The sequence below is a fragment of the Ptychodera flava genome, chromosome 21, assembly GCF_041260155.1.
Source record: "Ptychodera flava strain L36383 chromosome 21, AS_Pfla_20210202, whole genome shotgun sequence".
In the NCBI taxonomy this organism is placed as follows: domain Eukaryota; kingdom Metazoa; phylum Hemichordata; class Enteropneusta; family Ptychoderidae; genus Ptychodera; species Ptychodera flava.
Window position 1 is genome coordinate 35,770,527 of NC_091948.1, and position 22,593 is coordinate 35,793,119.

The following is a 22,593-nucleotide window of genomic DNA, read 5'->3' on the forward strand; positions in this document are numbered from 1 at the left end:
GGGTCTACCTCCCGGCTGTACACCAAATACTGTGATGGTAGCTTGGGAGATTTTGCATGTGATGGACATACATACATACATACATACAGTACCGTACATACATACAGACAGACATTCAGACGCCATTGACTCACCAAGCTCTTTTTGGTATTTATATACATACCAAAAAGTCGAAGCCTTAAAACCTTACACAAATCTTACCCCAGATATACACAAGAAACTGTTCCTAAGGCTGTCTTTTGCCCAGTTAGGTAATGTTTTCGTTGCTTTTATAAAGTCAGTGTGCATTGTATGATAGTGAAAATGTAAGTGCGACTCTACAGTATGTGGAGGAGAAACAGTCAAGAAAAATTGCAACAAACTACATGTAGCTTGGTTATTGAACATCTTTTTCTAAGTGGTGGGGATTTAGACAAACAGTTATGACTGTGATGTCTTTGCTAGGTGACAATGTGCCGCATTTTTTTGTGTTTGAATCTGGCTGAGAATTTACTGAAGCCATGCAATTGGACTAGTGATTTGTTAGAATGGTTTTGCATACCAACAAGTCGCTATGGTATGCACAGTCACCAATTTAAGGTGGTACATGTGTGGTATGTGCCTCAGGGACAGATACTTAGCCTCTCGAAGTATAACAGTATATATTTGGTCTACCACTTGTGGAGGCGTGTTGTTTGAAGCTCATTGAGCAAATAAACTTTTCACAAGTTTATCTTACTGAAAATTGAAAATTAACTTTTTCTCTGTACAGGTAAGACAGGGATAGCAACCATTCGAAGTGTCAGGAAATATTAGGTTTTTGGTGGATCTACCAGTGGTACCAAATTCTGTATGGTGAACCCTGATATTTGTTCTTGATTTTGAAAGGGAATTGTTTAAAAGTTCCCTTCTGGAAAGTTTGAGCAAAAAGTTTTAAGTTTTTCAATTTCGAGGCGTATGTACTTCCTTGATGAATTCTATGTTATTGACAGTAGAACTAATAAAATTGTCCAGAAATTCCTTATTATTCAATGATCATAATAAATACCCCCGGTAGTTCTTTTAAAATAAAATACAGTATCTCTTACATATACTGTCGAAATTGAATGGCACACAAACTTTCTTTACTCAAATTTATTGGACATTCTGGTACACAGTCACAGATGCACATACCCATAAATGCATGATGAGGCTGGAACCCCAGGTTGCTCGATAATACAATCCTTTCTCCACCTTTTCACAAATCTTAACTCATTTTCAATTGTATACTGAATTTAAAAAGTTTCTATCTACACAAAAGACGATTTATTGCTTGTTTATAAACTGCCACTCAATGTCCAATAAATGAACTGCTATTAGCGAATACATGTGGGAGTATCATCTTTTTGTACTCTTGTTGGCAGACTCCTGGCTTTGTGATGATGCTGGTGATACATCACTAATTGCTGACTCTCTTCCACTTGGTTACAACATCATCAGTGCTCCTCACATTTGACACAGAGGGCTGTGAACTCTAATCTTTAAATCATGCCTGTCTGTGTCACAACTTCCAGTCATTGACTCAATTACATGTAAAGCTATGGAAACTATGGAGGAGCAGGTAAAGATTGTCACACATATATTGGTCAAATGATTTCACCATGGCTAATTTCATTGATGACCTTATGAATTTTTTATCTTCTGATCTCACTCCCAACTTATCCTTTGTCATCACTGGTGACCTAAATATTCATGTTGATGATCAAAATTGCAAAAATGCCGGAAAATTTCCTGACATTAACAGCTATAAACTTAAAATAGTGCATGGTTGTCCTAATGTCCCATGATGTATTATATATTATTGCCTGAATACATGGGTTTATGTGCCTGAGAGCAGGTGACAATTTGCCTGACGCCAAGAGGGCAAATTGTCTCCTGCTGCGAGGGAACATAAACCCATGTATTCAGGCAATAATATTTTTATCACGTGCCTCTTCATAGTTAATGCTATATGACATTCAGTTACATGCAGGGCATTTTCAAACAATTTTACCATCATCGACCAGCATCAAATAGATTTTCACGAAAATCAAATAGAAATGCGCGCATGACTATTTTACATCTAGCATTAAAGCGTCTACCGGTACTTCGACGTCGAAAACGTTGAAGGTCATCACTGGACCGGGTAACCATGGAAAGTCGATCAGTACATCATTCACTGGTCCATTAACTCCCTGACTCCCTGGATGTTCCTATTCAAATGAATGCACTGATTTGCACTCAAATCGAGGCATGTAATAAGTACATGTATTGACTTGATTTTGATGTTTATCTCTGAAATTGATTATATGCAAAATTCTTAAAACACATTTCATGTGCATCGATTGTCACAACAGCAATGTCAAAGTGTTACAGTCAAATAACACTGTATGTACTAAGTACTGTAACATGCTACAGTTGTACTACAACTGTGGAATTACGAGGCACCGTAAGTCAAATGTACGCAAACAAAATTGTGAAAAATTGTACTTTGCAACTTCATATTGTTGGCTTATACATGTAGCATAAATCATATAGCTGCAGTAGTTGACCTCTGCATACAGCCATTACGGTCATCAGGCGGAGGTTACTAAGTTGGTTGAACACTGTGATGTCAGACTTTGATTTATGCTAATAAGTAAACAGCATTTTACTCCGGCTTTACTCCGATTCCCGAATGTTGCCATGAACAGGGGCCAAGTTTGAGAAATGGTATTTTCATCTTTGCACTTAGCAATAGTTTCACAAGGCAACAATTAAGAAGGGCTGACCAAGGCAGATTTGATGGCCAGCTTATTCACCATTAATAATGCAGGGGAGATACAGCGATTTAAATTGTAGGAGCAAGTAAAATATACAGTTTTCAAAGCCATGTAGAGAGGACTGGCGGTGTAAAACTGGCCACCTTCCCCTTTTATATACTCCTAGTACCGGTAATTGGATGCCCTGAAGGCCGGCCGCCTATGTCATAGTCACACAACTCATACACATACAGCGTGTTTATTGAGTGCTGCTCCTCAGAAAGGAAGCTAACTTAGTTTTATTGATATCAATAATTACGAAAGTGATGTCATATTATTAGACTATGAATGTCTAATTTACCTATGCCTGAGTCTAACAATTACAGCCCATGGAACCCTTTTCAAGGGTCAAACTGGGTACAAAAGGCAGTGAATCGCACAATAACGCTTTCTGGAGAGAACACTGCCAATGACTAAGAAATGTCAGGTATGTAAAGGCCCAAAATCAATAAAGTGAGCATCGAACAGAGCACAGAAAATCACAAAGTGAGCATCAAACTGAGCGTTGAAAATGACAAGTGAGCGTGGATTGTGCATGGAAAATGACAAAGTGAGTGTCAAATCTCCCCTCCCCTACTGTCTATGGTCAAAGTGAGCATTGAAAACCGCAACTGGGTGCGGTGTTGAAAATGTGAAAATGAGAATCAGACCGGGTGTGGAAAATGATAAACTGAGCCTTGAGTATGACAAATTAGGCGTCGTAATGACAAACTGAGCATCAAAGTGAGTATGGATGCCGAAATGTATTGAGCATAGGATTTCAAAGTATGCAAGGACAGAATGCAGGGCGATGGTTAACCCTTTGCACCCTGACCCCCTGGTACTCTATGACGTCATCGGACATTTATGTCCGAGCCGGGTTCAAAGGGTTAATATGATGTAGCAAGTACTGTAGAATACGTTTGGGAGGCAGCAAATGACATAGAGATTTTTTAAGAAACTGTTGACAAGATTTTTTAAAATATTTATATGTGTATTCTATTTTCATGAACTTCCTTTTTAGAAACGTGGCTCTCGTGCCCGTCGTTCCCAAACCATGGGAGCCACACGTGTCGTGTATGATGGCCTTTGACTATGTCCTGTGATGTCACCAACCTTTAAGGCATTGCATAATACCAGGGCATATATTTCGTACACTGATATGATTTACACCAGATATTCACAAAGTGATGATTACTCAGATGCATTTTGTAGATTACGATAATTTTACAAACAACAAATTGCTAATACTTTGGAATACGTGAGGTTCTCATGAATGTACGTCCATGGGGTATGCCAGTATATGAAATTTGCTAGTGTATTAGGACAACACCATGGATGACAGCAAGAGGCCTAGCCAACAACAAGCCAGCAAATAATCAATGAATAAAATTGTTACGTAAAAAGGAACTCCTGAAAGAGGTTTTCAAATTTGTTTCACTTCATTAGTTTGTTTGAGATAACAGAAGTATAGTATTTGATTTCTATCTAAGTTAGATACTGTATATTGAAGGTTCGAAACGTTCTTTTGGAATAATGTTTCGACATAACATACAAGGAATATATCATTTTTATTAAATAAAGGAAGATTTCATAATGTGAAATTTATTACCACCTCCACCACATAAGCGTTATACAATATGAGTTTGAATTTTCAACGAACTCACTTTTACCGTGCGACAAATTGATAATTAATTCCAAGAAACATCTGGCCATGACCTTTAAATTTAGCAAGTGGAAATCAAACATTTTTGCAAGATAGAGTTTGCAAGTGTTCCGTCCTGAGCATCTGAGCTGGCACATGAAGTAGGCGGGAAGTTAAAACTGTACTTTTACATGCAGAAAAATGGCTGAGAAAATAGTCCTAACAAGTAATCATCATACAGGCATTCATTACAGCATTCATCAACATGCGTGAAGTACAAATTGTAACAGCATGGAAACCATGAAGTTGTAATGATTCGACATCGAACATTGGAGGAATTGGTTAAAGTTACGATCATCTTTCAATCACAGCTAAAAAGGTAGCTATGTAGGCTTACTTTTCACGACATATACATGAACAGGATGGATGTGTTACTCTGACAATCTTTCTTCTATCTGGTAGGAAAAATAGCTTCTTTACAAAAATGGGAATTGTGTAATATCAGCAAATTTGTCACAACATCGAATACATGTACAAATGCGCTAGCTGCGAACATGTTTTTAAAATCTGAAATGAGAAGATATTCATTCAGTACATCCATACATAAAAGGAGAGCTAAAATGTAATTTTTTAGAGTCAAATTAACTGTCGTAACTTATGTGATACTTTATTTGGCATTATTACACTGAAGTTAACTTTTTTGGACCTGCAAGCCAATGTGTCACATTGAATGCAAAATCAATACGATGCAAGCTTTTGCCGATATGACCCGTCAACATTGATAGTGTGACAGGTAATTTAGAACGACCGATTTCATCAAGTTGACAAAGGTGCCCTGAAGTTAGGCTGACCAAAATAATTATTACTGAATATACATCTCCAATTTATTGCAGGAATTGTTCATTGACAACAGCTTATGTTTGTTATAAGCAATAAGGAACATTTGCCCTATAGTCCTAATAGGCCGACTGGGACTCAGTCAACAGCGTTGTTGACAAAACTTACACTCAAGCAATGGCGACAAAGATCTAAAATATTTGATCTCCCTGATCATACATGTAAATGGTAGAGGCAATGAAAAGGAATCACATATGCAAAAGTGCTACAGTGTGCAAGTTCTCTGGCTACATGGTGAAAATAGCCAGGAGTGACAAGATCTGACAAAGGTGATCGTATGGACCTCATCCTGTCGTTGGAGGCACCCTCGCGCTCAATCCAGGGATGCTCAGTTTTATGCTCACTTTGCTGCCCTCTACAAAATGCTTGATCGAGCACTCTGACGCCCAGTTTAATGCTCACTTTGCCATTTTCCGTAAAGTTCTTGATCGAGCACTTTGATGCTCACTTTATCAGATGCTTGACCCTTACATACCTCGAAATGTTCACCATTCTCAATTATGAAGGCAGTAGGAAACTATATGAATCACTCATTGCTTTCTTGGTAGCAGAAAACTTCATTGTCAAAGATCTTAATCATTTGTGCTGGTATCAATAAGAATTCATACCTGTAAGCACTTTTCTAATTCTGTTGTAAAAGAAGACCTCAGTTCATCACATTCATCTCTATCGTCATTATCATCATTATCATCACAAGAGCCACTGCTGTCCTCTTCACTGTCATCTTCATCTGGAGATAAAACTGCTGGCTGATAAACTGCCCATGATATACTTTGGCGATGTCTCAGAACTTTTGTGGCAACAGTGTTCCAACATTTGCAGACACTGCAACAAACATGAATGAGTTAGCAGCTATAAACACAGTCCTGAGGGGAAGCACATGAGTGTATAAATTTGAAATAAAACTTTTTAAGTACAGACTTTGGCCATGTAAACATTGAAATAAAATGGACCTAGCGGACCATTTCCTGAGACACACTGACAAATTTGTTCATGTCTTGGTGATTTGCTCTTACTTCTAGTTGGTAAAAATCACTAATAATAATCATCAATTGTACTAGTTTCAAAAGATTATATCTGTCGAAAATATCAATACTTGAAGTTAATTTTCCTATTTTGTTATACATGTAAGTGCCTTAAGCACATGGCATAAAGGAGTGTTTATGAATTTTTATTCCAGGAAAGGGTACCCAAAAAGGAAGGTTAACCTATAGACTAAGCTGGACACTCAGTGGAATTTGAGTTAAATATTTATAAGAACAATTTACCACAAAATGAATATATTTGTATGAACGTAGCGTAAATGACACCTGACTCACATTTGATTTGATGTTACAGGACACGGTGAGTGTACTTAACCAAGTTTACCCCTGGGAACATGTTTAATTTTCAAAAACCAATCAGATACGTGATTTCAGAGAGAATATTTTTGATGAAAAATGGGAAAAATTGCCCCCAAAATACAAATATGAAACCTTCACCACAATTTGAAGACACTCAACTAAGGTTGCCTCTAGGCACATGCATTGTTGTAAAGATATTTTTTAACAAACAACAAGAAAGAACAATAAAAAAAAATTATTGTTCATCTCATTCTGACATGGCAATATGTATAAGAACATATGTAGGGATTTACAAACCAAATTTCAAATCAATACTGTACAGAAGACTATTTCTGTAATTTTTTTCCGTCAACAATTAGGAAATAACTTTACCAAAACACAAAATTGAAGATATTTCTCTGAAAATTTAAAATTAGCAACCTGGCTGCTGAAAATGCTCCTTTGTGTCATGTAGAGAATAACTTTATGTGACACATGTGTTGCTGAAGAAGGAAATCTTTGATAGCCCACTGCAGGTCAGCCTGATCAAAATCAAAAATAGCTGCAAAAATACATACGGTAATTGAGGATTTTTATACCATAAGTTGAACATATCTAGGGGCGTGGTGCCCTCTTGTAAAGTCCGAGTGCCCCCTTGCCAGAAATGAAAAAGATTTATTTTTTTGAAAAATAAAACAATAAAATGTGCGGGGAAAAAAAGTTGACAGTGATTTACAAGCAAAATGCAAACGTGAGTGTCAATCCTGCAGGCTGCACATGTAATTCTCATCGATCTTGCAAATCTCGCGAGTTTGTGTTGTCTTCGAGATCGTAAGCACAGGCTGTAATATTAGCCACGGTCCCTCTATAGGGACCGTGCATTAGGTATTGGTAACCAACTTAGCTGAGTAAAAATGCCAAGGAGCTTGAGGGTAACCAAGGACAGCAGAGTACACTGAAGATTTTACGGGAAGTTAGAATTTCGCTTGTGTATTCCTTCTCAAAGCAAAACAACCTATTTTTTGGCTCGGCCGGACGTGTACGTGTATCAGGCTGAGAACACGGTACTAAGCTTAAGCGTTAATGGTGATAATTTTGACATCAATGCATACATGTAATTGTATGTCTGTCGCTATGTTTTCGTTTTAAAAAAATGTAATCTTCATTGAAATCAGTGAACTGGAATAAAAGTTATGACACACTGTCTCAGATTTCTTTTCCTTTCAGTTTTTTATAAGAAAAAAATCTGAAAAAATACTCCCCAAGCGCTACCAAATAACACCATTTTAATCTCTGTTTTTCAAAAGCTTCAACAGCAGGAGGGGGGACAATTTGCATTTAATCGCAAGTTATCATGATCGTGTCGATAAGGTGCTTTTTCTTGCTTACCGACATGATCACCGTGTCGATAGCCAGAACGCATCGACCGTAGCCCTGCGTGCAGGTCTTCGTGTTCCCGGCGTTATACGGCCTCTGGCCGTATAACGCCGGGAACACACAGACCTGTATACAGGGCTAGCATCAACCAATGCTTACACGATTCCTGGGGCGCGATAATGTATGAGACGATTGACACCTGTGACCTCTGGCAAAACCTGTGGCAACGCACAGAAGTGGTGCTTAGGGACTGGTCAGTTTCTTCGGCCTGGGGGGGGCCCCGGTGATTATTTTTTGCCGACGTCAAAAAGTGGCTGACCCCCCTATCCCAAATTTAAAAACAGGGTGACCCCCCCTATTCCAAATTTCGAAAAATATTTTACATACATTTATATTTTAACAGTCATTCTGTGTTTTAAAGAAATTGTTGACATGTCAGTTGTAAGATAGGAATTTCATAGTGTCAATCTTAAAGTTTGAATACAGTACATTTTGAATGAGCTGTGAATGTATTTCACACTTTCTATGCTTAACCAGATGTCCTCAACTGTTGTACAGAAATGGATGTCAGTCATTAATATCAAAGAGGAAAAAGCAGTAATTCAAAAATTTTGATGAGTGTTAAGACTTGCCAGCCATCAAATTAAATCTCCTGAGGAGCCATAGAGAGGCATTTTAGCCAATTCTGATGTGTGGCACTGTCTGAGATGACCTTTTCTTGTAACATTGAAATCATAAAAGTACAGCTAATGATGTCAAAAACTGCCTTTTTAAACTGTTATTTTGGTCATAAAAGAGCATCATTCTATAGAAAACCTGAGACACAAATGAAAACAGTTGCATCAATGAGAACGAAAGATATCTTGTCATTTTTCTATCTCTAAAATAAGTCACTGTATCAAATATATATTGTGAAATATTTGTGCATGTTGCTTTCTCATACTGAATTCTCATAGAGAGAACAGAAAAGTATCAGGAATTTGTCTTGCTTATCATATGAAGTGCAGATTTTATAACGGTACACTTTCACTTAGCAAACATCAAGATATCTCTGGCATATATCTCTGATTTATTAAAGTATGGCGCCCGAAGGACGTGGAGAAAAATATAAAACATCCTGATATCTCTGATATATATGTCTTGTATATTAAAGTCATGCACAGGAAGGGCGTGCTGAAAAATGACTGATATATTAAAGTAATGCACTCGAAGAGCATGCTGAAAAATATTGAACATACAGATATCTCTGATATATGTATGCCTGATATGTTAAAGTTGGGTGAGCTGAAAAATATGTCTGATTATTAAAGTTACGCGCCCGAAGGGCGCGCCAAAAAAATGCAACTGAATGATGAACTTTGAGGCTGACACGATGCATTTTAGGCAATGATGAGCCTGTGTCGAAATTCAAAAACACACTGACCCCCCTATTGGGCATTTCAAAAACATTGTGACCCCCCCTATCACCAAAGTCAAAACACAGGGTGACCCCCCCCCCCTGAATCCACCGCCCCCCCCCAGGCCGAAGAAACTGACCAGTCCCTTAACACTTGCACACATTATGTCCATTTCTTATGGTATTATTGAGTTTTCTGGCTTGCTTTGAACATCTGTTGATTTTTATATCAAAAACTAAAATATTGAAATAATGTTGGACCATGGAACTTGGAACTTGAAGTGAGAAAAAAAGGATCGACCAAACTACACCGGTTCGGTATACGACTTACAAAAGGTTATCTACGTAACAATCCTTACCGTGCGCAAGTGTTCAGCATCTTTGCTGGTAGGAACGACATAAAATTTTCCACGACTTCGTGCATATGCGTGAGAATCCAGGATGCTCGGTCTGATGTTACTTCGCAGGTAGCGCTGGCGTCCATCGCGGCGTCCAAATACTTCTACTTCCTGTGTACAGGGGGAGTACGCGCGTCAGAGAGTCCTGTCACCTGGATGCAAAATGTGTCACGAACGTAAAGTTGGCGTCATCCTCATCCTCACGACGCCAGCTACTCATATCAGCTTCAGCGTCACATCCGAAGCTTCGAAGATTGCCGAAGTTACGCTACCCGATGACTGATAAATAATAAAAGTCGCCCATAACTTAAGAAAATAACAGCTCCATTCTTTCTCAGCTTTCTTTTGAATCGTAAAACTGGTTCGCAGGTTTATATTTTATCGTTAGAATATCTCATACAGACTAGTTTTTTGGAAATGTTCGTAATTTTCAGTCAATGGGTCCGTGGATGTGTTTGTTGGTATCCTCTCAACTCTTGCATTAGGATTTTCCCAAAATAATGCAAAACACGTATACATGGTCCGAAATGTGTAAAAATCGCCACCATGAGAGGCGATATGAAAGCCCTAATTATTCAGAAGGCATATAAAACAATTAACTTGTAAAACTATGACCACGCCACACTCCAAATCGGATCTTACGCCGGTGAAGTTGACGCTGCAGCGTCATCCTCATCCTCATTTTCGCGTGACCCCGGCATGATCAGGACGAGGGTAAATGTGACGCCAACTGTACGCTCGTGCTAAAAGTAATTTTGGCTGCATGCATAAAATCATTGGACATCGAAGGATCGAAATATATGTGTTTTTACCACAAACGGAACCTACTGTCAGTTGCTGGTTTCCAAATCTTTAAGCACTAGTAGTGCATCGGTGCACCGGACACGCGTGGCCAAAGTGTGCATGTCAACAACATGGCGGCTGAATTAGAAAATCCCGGTACACTAAACATCGGTGCCGACGGCGACAGTGTGTGTGAGATGGCAGAGAACGGAGAAAAGGGATCCCTTTCACTAGATTGTGATGGTTTGGAATGCAAGTCGAACACCGAGAAAGAAAGCAAGGAAAACTATGATAATCCCCCTCCAAACACCCTGAAACCTCACGGACGTTTTCATGTTGAATTCGTGAGCGAAAACCCATCGGACGCGCCGTTCGGGGTAAACTCAACTGTCACAACCTCGAAATCACCCGAAAGTGACGGTACACCTGTTTCACAAAAAACCCCAACTTCTCCACGAACATGGAACGGAGAAGATTCTATGCAGATGAGGACTTTTGGACACAACACACACGAGGCTGTCCCAAGTTTAAGTTTCTACCGGAACGTTTTCTCGACTGGTGCAGGTGAAGGTCCAAGATGTCGACCGACCTTGCAAGAACTACATGAAGAACAAGTAAGTGGAATATACTCATGTTATGTAAACATGTAATGAATGATTTCTTTTGACGAAATGTGAAAGGATTTAATTGGCCACTTTGAAGGTCCAGAATAAACTTTTCACATTTTCTCACTTCACATGATCAAACATTGATTTATTTGTTGCCGTGTACACATACGTGAGATTAATATATTGGCATAAAATGAAATACATAGCAAAAGAATTACAAGATTGAAAAACTTCGCAAGAGAGAGATGAAAAAAAGCCGTCTCTAAATTACATGTTATATAGCTTTCATCAGCTCATTAAAGAACTTTGCAGTAATAATATCTAATATGCACAAAGAAATCACCGGAACAAGACACTGTGTATTTGAAGTAGGACAAAATGTTTCAGCTGAGCCTGAATATCAAAAATAGAATTACAGTAAGTATCTCTTAAACCTTGTGCAGGTGAATTTTGACAAGTCATAACACAATGAAATTCATCTCCAATGTCTCTTTTGCACAAAGTACAAAATCTAAGTTGTTTGAAGAATATTCTTATAACAACCGACTTCAACTGGAAAAATATGATTTGAAATTCTTGGTTTTGTTAATGCTATTGTATCAAAATGATTTTGAACAAGAGACAGATACTTCTCATATTTGAAAAAGTTTTAATCTTACAATAAATTTATATTTAGTTTCTCTTTACTTTCTATGGCTTTCTTCCAGACATCAACAAACTTTGCTTTCAAGGAATATTTCACTGTGCCAATAACTGTAGACAATTTACAATTCTTCACTCTCATGAAGTGTGAACAATTACAGAATACAAAGACAGATTTAATAAAGTCTAAAAATGTAGATGACCCTTCTCATGCAATTTGTTTTCAAGTTCAAATGCTACAGCAAGGAAACTATTGCTTTTAAGGCTTTCAAAACGACCTCAATATTTAATCACATCAACAATACTACATACATGTAGCAGAAGTGGGAGACGCCCAAGTTCCCCCTAAACAAGCATGGATGCGTGCGCTTTTATTGACACCAAGAATGTGCTAGTATGCCTTCATCTGAACAATCTCAAATTCACAATTAGAGGTTTCAGAAAGTATTCACTAAATCTTTTTAGTCCCCACGGACACTGTCCGGGGGGGACTTATAGGTTTGGTCATGTCCGTGCGTGCGTGCGTCCGTTCACGCAGATATCTCAGAGACGCCTAGAGCGATTTCATTAAAACTTGATACAAGGATTATCACCTATGCCATACATGATATGTTTTGTTTTACAATCCGATCCAATATGGCCGTCTGGCAGCCATTTTGTTTCCTGTATTTGATGTCGGTGCGTATGTTCACGCAAATTTCTCATTGATGCTAGGAGTGATTCCATTCAAACTTGGTACATAGATTACATAGATTACTCAAAATGATATATATATGCACAATGATTTCTTTTTTGATCTGGTCTAAAATGGCTGCGTGGCGGCCATTTTGTTTCCTACATTTGATGATTGTGCGTTCGTTCACGTAAACTTCTCAGCGATGCCGGGCGCGATTGCTTTGAAAGTTGGTACCTATATTAGTCCCTATCACATATATATGCACGCCAATTTTTGTAATGATTCGATCATAAATGGCTGTGTGACGGCCGTTTTCTTTCCTGTATTTGATATCCCTCCACAGGGTCCCCAGGTATGATCCACAGGCGTTCCAGGATGAAATTAATATTAACCCTTTTCCTGCCAAGTCGGTGAAAATCCGCTTGAAATTCGGTGTAGCTAGAATCTGAGCAGCCACGGCCGTTATCCTGCCAAGGCGGTGGAAATCGGGCTACTTTTTGGTACCCCCTTTCCTGCCTAGTCGACGGAACTACGTGTAGCAAACCCTTGCTCGCGCTAGGGGTCGTTCGAGGACAGGTTTTGGGCGAGGAACGGCGTTTGCTCTCGAAATGGGTTCACAGAGAGTCCAACGACAGGGAAAGGTGCGGAAGCTACCCAGCCAGTCCCCCACCCCGGTGGGGGACTGGTTTTTTTTTGGGGGACGAGTAGCGTACTTGGCAGGTTAGCACGTGACGTATTCTAGCGGAGTTTGGGGTAACTTGGCTCTGAGGCACTACATAGATTGCGGCCGAAATTGACCGACTCGGCAACGCTAATCTGTAAGGCAACCGCCTAAGACCGCCTCAGCTGGCGGTGCAATTTTTGCCAATGGTGCGAGACGAAAATCACGGACTTGGTCCTGATTGACGGGAAGTGCGGACGGATTTGACGGACTCGGCTTTCTCGAAGGCAACCGCCTAAGACCGCCTCAGCTGGCGGTGCAATTTTTGCCAATGGTGCGAGACGAAAATCACGGACTTGGTCCTGATTGACGGGAAGTGCGGACGGATTTGACGGACTCGGCTTGATTAGTCCCTGACATGGAACTGATCCGAACGGACTTGAGCGACATTTGTGAAGGGTAACCACCGCTTTTAACCGACTGTTACCTTCTCGAAAAGACTACCCACTCAGATGTCGGACGTTGTCGGCTGCACTTGGCTCTAGACGTTCAAGCCGTGCAACGAAACACACCGCCTCAGCCTTGCCATTCAGGAACATGGCCTCAAAATTTGATACCATTGTTCACCGACTTGGCGGCTGCGGTTAGGTGCGTGAACCGTTGTTCACCGACTTGTTACGCCTATGTTGTCCCTGTGAAGTTCGGCTAACGGCCGAGTCTAACGGGAGTTGGCAGACCTGTGTTTGGTTTATACCGTAGTATGACCGACTCAGGTAGAGGTACCTGTCGGTATATTCCGAGTTTTACGCACTCGGGCGTCAATGACGGGTCGTCATCACCGCTGATGACGTAGACGTGCTGGCCACGTTATTTGAAGGAGCCATGTTTGCCCAACGGACGAGGCCGAGACAGCCGTTGACAATTTTGGCATCCTTCATCTTTGACCGCCTTAGTTGGGTAAGCCGCTCGGCAGGCGACGGTTATGACCTAAACAAGCCGCTGAAGCACTGTTCGTTGCCGTACAAGAACGAGACGGCCAGTCCATTACTGCTTAATGGGCAATCTGTCGGGTTGGCTTGTCACCGACTTGGATGACAATACGCCCTGCGCAGGCGTACTTAGAAGGGACATGAGGTTAAAGATACGGGTTTCCCACCCGTACTAAACATGGGCTTGGGGCAACGTCCTTGGGTGGCAGGTGCGCATGCACGTACCCAGCTGGACGGAATGTCAAGTTGAGATGCTAATGACATTGACTATGTTATGCTAAGTGCTCGATTGATTTGCATCGCAAATGAGTATTATTAGCATATCAAATGGTGCGGACAGGCAATTTACATGACGGGTAGGAATGTCAGCGCCGGTTGGTGGACTGATTGCCGTAGGTCCATTATAATAACAGGTGGATGCATATATTAACACCCCTGCGTCCAATCATGTCCAGGGCTTTGTTTCCCTGTGGCTTTAAAAGGGAGGGACCTGCTAGTCTGTCGACACTGTTCCAGACATGAGCTTGACGGACCGCAAAAGTTTTCTGAAGGCGAGCAGACGACTGAAGCTCAAAGATGCAGAGTCTCCGGGCGGTAGTGGTAGCGATCGTTGTGATGTCCCTAGTAAAGTTCTAAGAAGTCGGGCAAGAAACGCTCCCGTAAGGCGAAGCCATCTCCGGCTGAAAAACCCAGTGGTAAGCGTAAACGTAAGACCGATCGTTCTGCCGATGAGGATGATGACGGGTCACCGGTTGCCAGTGGTTCTCACCCGGCTGCTCCGGGAGAGACTACTTCACCTGCAGAGACTACATCTGCTCTTGTGGGAGATACTTCACCTGCACAGACTACGTCTGCTGCTGCTAGTGAGACAGTGAGTAATGAGACGGCTGATGCCATTGGTTCTCCCCCGGCTGCTCCGGGAGAGACACCACCTGTGTCTACTATGAGCCCTCATCCTGCGTCAGGAGAGGTTCCTGTGCCCAGTGCGAAAGAGCTTGAGTCCTCGTCATCAGCAGAGGCTGCCGAGCCCGCTCCTGCCATAGTTTCGTGTGCTGCGATGTCCCCGCCGAAAAAGATAGTGCGGAGGGTTCGTTATCAGGATAGCCCACCTGATTTTGAGCCAGATATGATCCTTGATGCCGCTACGGGCGAGTTCAGGCCCAGACGCCCAGACGACGGTGATATCACCGCTGAGTCCGACTCGGAGGTTGACGAGGATGCGGCAGAGGACGATGACTTTTATGACAGGCAGTACGTAGGTGAGGCAAGCTCTGACGACGATGATGACGCTGCTGCTGTGTTGGCGGAGGACGACACACCTCCTGTCTGGCGTATGTCGGAGACTACCGATGCTAATATTTGAAGAGACCGATTTTGACCATGAGAGAGGACCGACTTTCACCTTGCCCAGCCACGCCCGTGAGCTCGATTACTTTTTAAGTTTATTCCAGCTACACTGATCAGATTGGCCAAGGACGAGACTAATAAATACGCCAAATTCCACCAGCGACATATCGCTAGGAAAATAGATAAATACTGGCGTAACGCTGACTACCGAGAGGTGCAGGCGTTCATTGGCGTCTTAGTCTGTATGGGTATCGACCGTAAATCATCAGTGGAGGATTATTGGTCTAGCGATCCCTTTCTGAGAAACCAGGGTATTTCTACTGTGATTACCCGCAGTCGCTTTCAGCAGCTTATGCGATACTTTCATCTGGCAGACCCAGAGAACGATCCACGTCGTGATCCTGATGAGGCACGCCGCCGACGTCGGTGTCAGGAGGATCCCCTGTATAAAATCAATCCATGGATGGAGCCCATAGTTGACCGGTGCGTAAATAATTATAAGATGGGTAGAGAGATCTCCATCGACGAGGGCATGGTGCGATTTAAGGGCCGTTCTAAATTTAAGCAGAGATTACCGCATAAGCCTGATCGAGACGGTTTCAAGATATGGCAGCTGTGCGACTCCACCACTGCATACATAGCTAACTTTGCACCGTACCTAGGTGTGAAATATCGGGATCGGACTGATGGGAGACGGCAGGAGCGAGGTGTGGTGAAAAGAATTACGATGGAGCTGGTCCAGCCATTCTGTGGATATAATCACAGCCTATTCTGTGATAGCCTGTTTAGCACGGTCGTTACTGCTAGAGAGCTGATGGAGACCGGGATCTACATGGTCGGGAGTTTCAACGCCGTAATCGTCGCACCATGCCCCCTCAATTAATCCGCCGGGTAAGAGGAAGCGCCTTCCTCTGTCTGTTGGGGATATGAAAGCCACGACCAGAACGGACTCTCGTCTTAACATCACTGCTTATCAGGATAGTAACGCTCAGGTGCTGATCTTGAATACGGTCTATCCACCCTTGGAGTGCGTGCCAGTGGGGGAGGGAGACGAGCGGCGACAAGTGCCTCTGTCGCTGTATAATTATCGCCGGTACATGGGAGGCGTCGACCGAGCCAACCAGAAGCGCAAGTACTTTCACACTGGGCGCAAGAACCACAGATGGTGGACATATCTGGCATGTTACCTGATTGATGTTGCCCTGGTAAATGCATATATATGCTTCAAGCATGTACACCCTGATAGTAAGCTGACCCATAAGATGTTTCATCTGCGTGTCGGGAAACAACTCATTGGCGGTTATTGTGGGCGATCGCAGCCCAGTGTGAGAGAGGTCGAGGCCACTGTTTCTCTTGCCTCGTACATCAATCCACAAAATCAGCCGATGCACGTTGTCAGCCGTTTGGAGGGGCGGCAGAAATGCTGTAAAGTATGTAGCAGAGAGGGTAAGACCACTGCGAGCGGAACGACTGTCTGAGACGTCCAAAGGATGTAGTCTGTGCGGGGTTCATCTTCACGAGGGCGAGTGTTTTGCGGCTTTTCATCATCGCATGATGCTACGAGGTAAGAGGAGCATTGGCGTGCAGACCTCTACTCACACAGCCCCGACGACACCCATCAGCAAGAGAACCCGACGTAAATAACGGACAGGGGACAGCTTCGCCTAACAGTGGCTTGACTGTATTCTGAACACGGACCATGATCACATTTGAGCACGGTTGTGCCGTTTGTTTGTGCTTTACGATCCCGCTGATTGTAAATTGAAACACGGATTATTTTGTACAATCCCCCGATTGTAATCTTTGTAACACGGACCATGCACTCGGACGTCGAGAACAGACTCTGAGATTTATTATTCGGCATAATGTAAATTATTCCTGAATAAAATACTATCTATGGATCGCATATTTTCGTTTTGTTTTGTTTTGTTTAGACGGATTATTTGTACAATTCCCCTATTATAATTTTGAAACACGGATCTGCCACCCCGATTGTAATTTTTGAAACACGGACCATGCACTCGGACGTCGAGACAGACTCCGAGATTTATTGTTCGGCATAATGTAAATTATTCCCGAATAAAATACTATCTATGGATCGCATATTTTCGTTTGTTTTGTTTTTACCCCCACTTTCGTTTTTGGCAGATCCGTAAGGACGCTATAGTAATGGATGAACGTGCGTTGTATCACGTGGGAGGGGCACAGCCCAACGGAGGCTGTGCTCGTGCGACGTAGACGTTGTACCAACCATCTGTCGTTGGGGTTAGTGCATAGAGCAGTTGCACTGTCCAGAGCTAAGGTGGTACAAAACTGCACCTTAGTAACAACTGCACAACTAACGTGTTAGGAAACGGTAACACTAACGAGCTAAGTGTTCACTGAACTGGCCAAACTACGTACACGCCTTCCTTCAATGGCGGAACTATGTCGTTGACACTACGTCAAAGCAGACTGCAATGTGCGATTCTTCCAAGTCGTTCAAGGTACGTGGCCAAGTGACACAACCCAGGGGAAACAGGACAGGTTTGAGGGTGCTCCCGCACCCATAGCACTAACCCCTGGGTCTTCTACTAACCCACGAGAGAGGTGACGTTTCCCCGGTGTGGCCGTGCGTGCCGGCGAACGAGCTTTACTTCCGCGAAAGTAAGCTAGAAAAGGGCATAAAAGTGCACGTCCCCCGGGGCAAACAACGCCCGTGACCTCGTCATTTTCTGGACACAACCTCATCAGCGGTTGCCCCTCTATACGGGCATGCAAAAATTTTTGAAGTCTAACACGTATATGGTCGGTAATCGTACCCCGAAAATGCGGTATTTTCCCGCCAAATGCCTGGCAGGAAAGCGTGCAGGAGAGCCTATCTTCTGTAGACACGGAAAAGGGGGCCGGTTTTGACCGACTTGGCAGGATAACGGACAGGGGCGCTCGGCAGGAAAAGGGTTAATGCTGTGTCCATGCATAGGGGCTCATGAATGCAGATATCTGAGATATTCCTGTGCCAATTCTTTTTAAACTTGGTACAAGGATACTACACTATGGCATACATATGCAGGTCTATATATATTATTGTGGCATGCATAATTAGTTCTAATTTGCATAATTCGAGATTAGAGCGCTGTTTCTGGTACAACTGTGTCAAATTTGATGAAACTTTGTGCAGATGTTTTTAGTCCCCACGGACACCATCCAGGGGGACTTATGGATTTGGTCATGTCTGTGCGTCCGTCCGTGCATCCGTCCGTCCGTTCACGCAGATATCTCAGAGATGCCTGGAGCGATTTCATTCAAGGATTACTTCATATATCATACAGATGCATGTCAATTTGTTTTGTGATACAATCCAATATGGCTGCCAGGCGGCCATTTTATTACGATTTTTTCATGTACAGAGCCATAACTCTCGAAGGCATATCTCAACCGATTTTATTCAAACTTGGCACAAGGACATTGACCTATGTCATACACATGCACATTGATTTGCTTTGTGATACAATCCAATATGGCCGCCATGTGGCCATTGTATTACGTTTATTCATGTACGATCCAATATGGCTGCTGTGCGGCCATTTTGTTATGATTTTTTCATGTACAAAGCCATAACTCAGACATGTATCAAGCGAATTTATTCAAAGTTGGTACAAGGAGATTGACCAATGTCATACATATGCACATTAATTTGTTTTGTGATACGATCCAATGTGGCCATTTTATTACAATTTTTTCATGTCCTGAACTACAACTCAGACATGTATCAAGCGAATTTATTCAAAAGTATTTTTATTACCAACCTAATGAAGAGGACTCTGAGGACCTGTAATCAAAGTACCCATTAACAAGTGGGGACTGTGTCATCAACGATGACTTGTTGAACTTACTTTTCTAAATAAGTAATCCCCCAAACCTCTGATCCATACAAAAACACTGGTTTGACTAGAGAGTCAAAAAGATGCAGTTGTACCACCACTAGTGTCCCATTGTGAGAGATATTAAAGGTTTTCATAAAAGCAAATAAAGAATGCAGTGCTTTGTTTTTGAGTTTGTTTGTGTACTATTTATTGTCTGTTCTGTACTGTTTTGTGTCTATGTTTACAACTATTGTGTTACGAATTCGGACCTAGTGTTATTGGACTATTACATGTATGTAGGTAATGCCATCATGCCCTCTATTGTGATACAGTAAATTGACCACTGAAAGCAACGATCCTTTGATTTTATTTTAATGTTTATACTGCAAATCTTTGATTTTAATGCCTTCTGCCTTCAGTTTGTGAGACCTTGTAATCAGTATGTCAGTATTTGTCATTTTGGACTACCCTTTGGTACACTGAACCTCAGTTGGTACTCTCAATCTTTCAACTGAATTCCAGGTAGAATCATGGGCACTCTGTTGTTCTGAATTGATAGTCTGAATAAACTAAGCAGCTTATATATAAATACAAACTTTGATGATAATTGTGTAAGAAATTTATGACACAGGGCCGTTCAGATTGAAATGCCGGACTTAGCTACAAAACCAGATCAAGGTCGGACGTGTCTACGGGAACGTCACAAGCGACCACATCGACCGTATTCTTTCAATGCTAAACGCCGCGGCGGAACAGCGCACGCATACGCGTACTATACGTACGCTAGCGCGACCTGCGCTGTGTCGTTTCACATTATGATATACACATACACTAGGGTGTGCAAATCATTTCTGGATGATATTATTTACCGATGAAGTGAGTCGAATTCCGTCGCGAAAACGACATATGAAATTTGAAATGGCATCGTAGCACACTTCAAGTTATGAAAATGACAGACATGTAGAAGATATTCGAAATATGACCGAGAATAAATGCATCGCTAATCCTGACTATGTGTGTTACAAATTGCCGTTATCCGGTAGCAACTTTGGATATTCGAACGTCGCAAAATACGCTAATATAGCAAATACCGTTCTGTGGTTTAATCATGCGCAGAAGAAAGGACATATTTTTTCATTTCTCTTCGTAGTAAAAATCTTCCAATATAATATTCCGAAGAAATATTTAAGTTTTTTTTTCAGTTTTAGTGAAAGCCTTTCAATAGAACCCGACAGATTTTTTTCAAATGTGCATTTCTTTTTTCTCTGTCTGTTTCGGTCGTACTGAACGTGAACAAGCCTGGCAGGTCAAGGGTTATATTTTCACATTTTTTTCTTTGTTTTCATTCTATATTTTACTTTCAATCGTCAGTGAGCTACATTGCAAAAATGAAAAAATTATTTACGTTTTGCGGACGTTTTAGAGGGTAATAGTATCTGTCCCCCCTTTTTTGTAACGCACATCGTCAGGTTCCATGTTCATATGAGCATACCCTTGTATATATATACATTTCTGTGGCCGGGACAGTGCAGCAGACGACAGTTCAGAGGCGCTCGCGTGCATAGCTGTCGTCGCGTGCACGTTCCATTCCAGCCACCGCGCTCATGTACACGGCAGTCATAGCAACGTACGGTACATCGTCACTCTCCGCCGCACTTCGAATACGCGCTTCATAATACGCGCTGGTAAGAAGTCTGCCGTGCATGCCGCGGTGCAGAATGACCGGGTGTGAGAGAAAGAATAATCAGCTGGGTGAAACAGCGGAATGCGACTGTTTCTTTTTATTAATAATAATAACAATACCTCATTTTTGTTGAGGCTTTTATTTTTTTTTAATCATGATGTAAGTTCTCTAGCGGCAAACGGAAACTAAAATACGCTCATACACCATCATTTAAGAACAACAGAATGCCCGTGGTAGAATGTGCCAGATATTCAGACTCTCTTGGCCTACCACGTGGGGGTTCCTTTTGAAACTGGTGGCCTAAATAAAAATTTTGACTGAATTTTTTTTGTGTGAAAGTCAAAAATTTAATTTTGGCCATAGAATTACACAGGGATAGTGACCATGGCATTCTGAATTTCCAGTGTCAAGAAATATTTGGATAATCTTTCTCTATTACCATATTTTGCAAGGTGACCCCTGACTTTATTCTTGATTTCAAAAGGGAATGGTGTAAAGTTCTTATTCTGAAAGCCACAGCAACTATTTTAAGTCTTTCAATTTAAAGGCACGTACTTTCGTTATCACTTTCAACCTATTTTTTTTCACTGAACTTAATGGGTACTCTCAACCTTTTTCCACTGAACTTAATGGTACTACTCTCAACCTACTTTTTTCACTGAACTTAATGGGTACTCTCAACCTTTTTCTTAACTGAGCTGAATGGGTACTTTCAACTTTCATTCTCTAAACTTATTAGGTAATATGCACATGTATTCTCAATCTTTATTTCACCGAATTTAAAATGAGAACTCTCAACCAGTTTTTAGTACTTTGTGCCCTGTGGGCACAAGGTACTAATGTGATGGCGCGGCCCAATACGGCCAACTTAGTGGGCCGTATGCTGTGGACGCAGGTATCTCAGAAACGCTTCAGTAACTTTTTCTGAAATTTGGTCTGGTGGTCACTTGGGCATGTATCTCAAACGGCCTTTTTTCTTTTTTTGATTGAATCATTTTAAAGTCACTTTTTTAGCTTTTTTCTGAAAACCACTATTTTCACTTTTTCCTCAAAACCACTGATTTGATTATTGTGATGTTTGGCATGGGTGTTCGTATAGTTGAAATACCGTCAGAAATGTTCAAAATTTGGTGATACATGCCTTACATTATTTTTAAACAATATTTTTATCCATTTTATTTTATATTTACTTGATTTTGCCTCACTTTCGCTAAAGCTACCGTCTGCGCATGCGCACAACTGTAGGACAAAATCTGAGTTGAAGAATCGAAACGGACGCCATCTTGTTTCTCAGTATGGGCACATTTTTTACATTGTGAACGTTTCACTGTGTATTTCAACATGTTCTATAGTTATGAAGTTGACAGTGATGCACTTTTGCAGCTGTCGTGTATTTTTTGGTACGAAAGGCGCCTTTGATCGACTGAAGAATGATGGCCTCCGTAGGCGATAAACACCGGTACTTGCAGGCATATCAGTTCTACTGAGGAAGTAATCCACTGGCCGGTATAGGTCAGGGGCTCACTTAGGGGAGAACCACTTGATT

At 41.6% G+C, this 22,593-nt stretch overlaps 2 protein-coding genes across 6 annotated transcripts in view; one reads left to right on the forward strand and one right to left on the reverse strand.

Moving 5' to 3' along the window:
* LOC139122141 (F-box only protein 22-like) overlaps positions 1 to 10,013 on the reverse strand; it is a 37,845-nt gene extending 27,832 nt beyond the window's left edge. The window contains exons 1-2 of the mRNA XM_070687558.1: positions 9,774 to 10,013; positions 5,928 to 6,144 (exon numbers count right to left, since the gene is read on the reverse strand). Of these exons, the coding sequence (XP_070543659.1) occupies positions 5,928 to 6,144; positions 9,774 to 9,898 (342 nt within the window). The 5' untranslated portion in view covers positions 9,899 to 10,013. The remainder of the gene's footprint in view (positions 1 to 5,927; positions 6,145 to 9,773) is intronic.
* A 276-nt stretch (positions 10,014 to 10,289) lies between these two features.
* LOC139122136 (solute carrier family 12 member 2-like) overlaps positions 10,290 to 22,593 on the forward strand; it is a 215,996-nt gene continuing 203,692 nt past the window's right edge. For 4 of the 5 annotated variants that reach the window (XR_011549408.1, XR_011549409.1, XM_070687547.1 and 1 more), the window contains exon 1: positions 10,319 to 11,209. Coding sequence is in view for 3 of the 5 variants with exons in the window: in XM_070687547.1 (XP_070543648.1) it covers positions 10,727 to 11,209 (483 nt within the window). In the remaining 2 variants the exon portion in view is untranslated. Of the gene's footprint in view, positions 11,210 to 22,593 lie in introns of all 5 variants that reach the window. The other variant, XM_070687546.1, reaches the window with a different exon arrangement.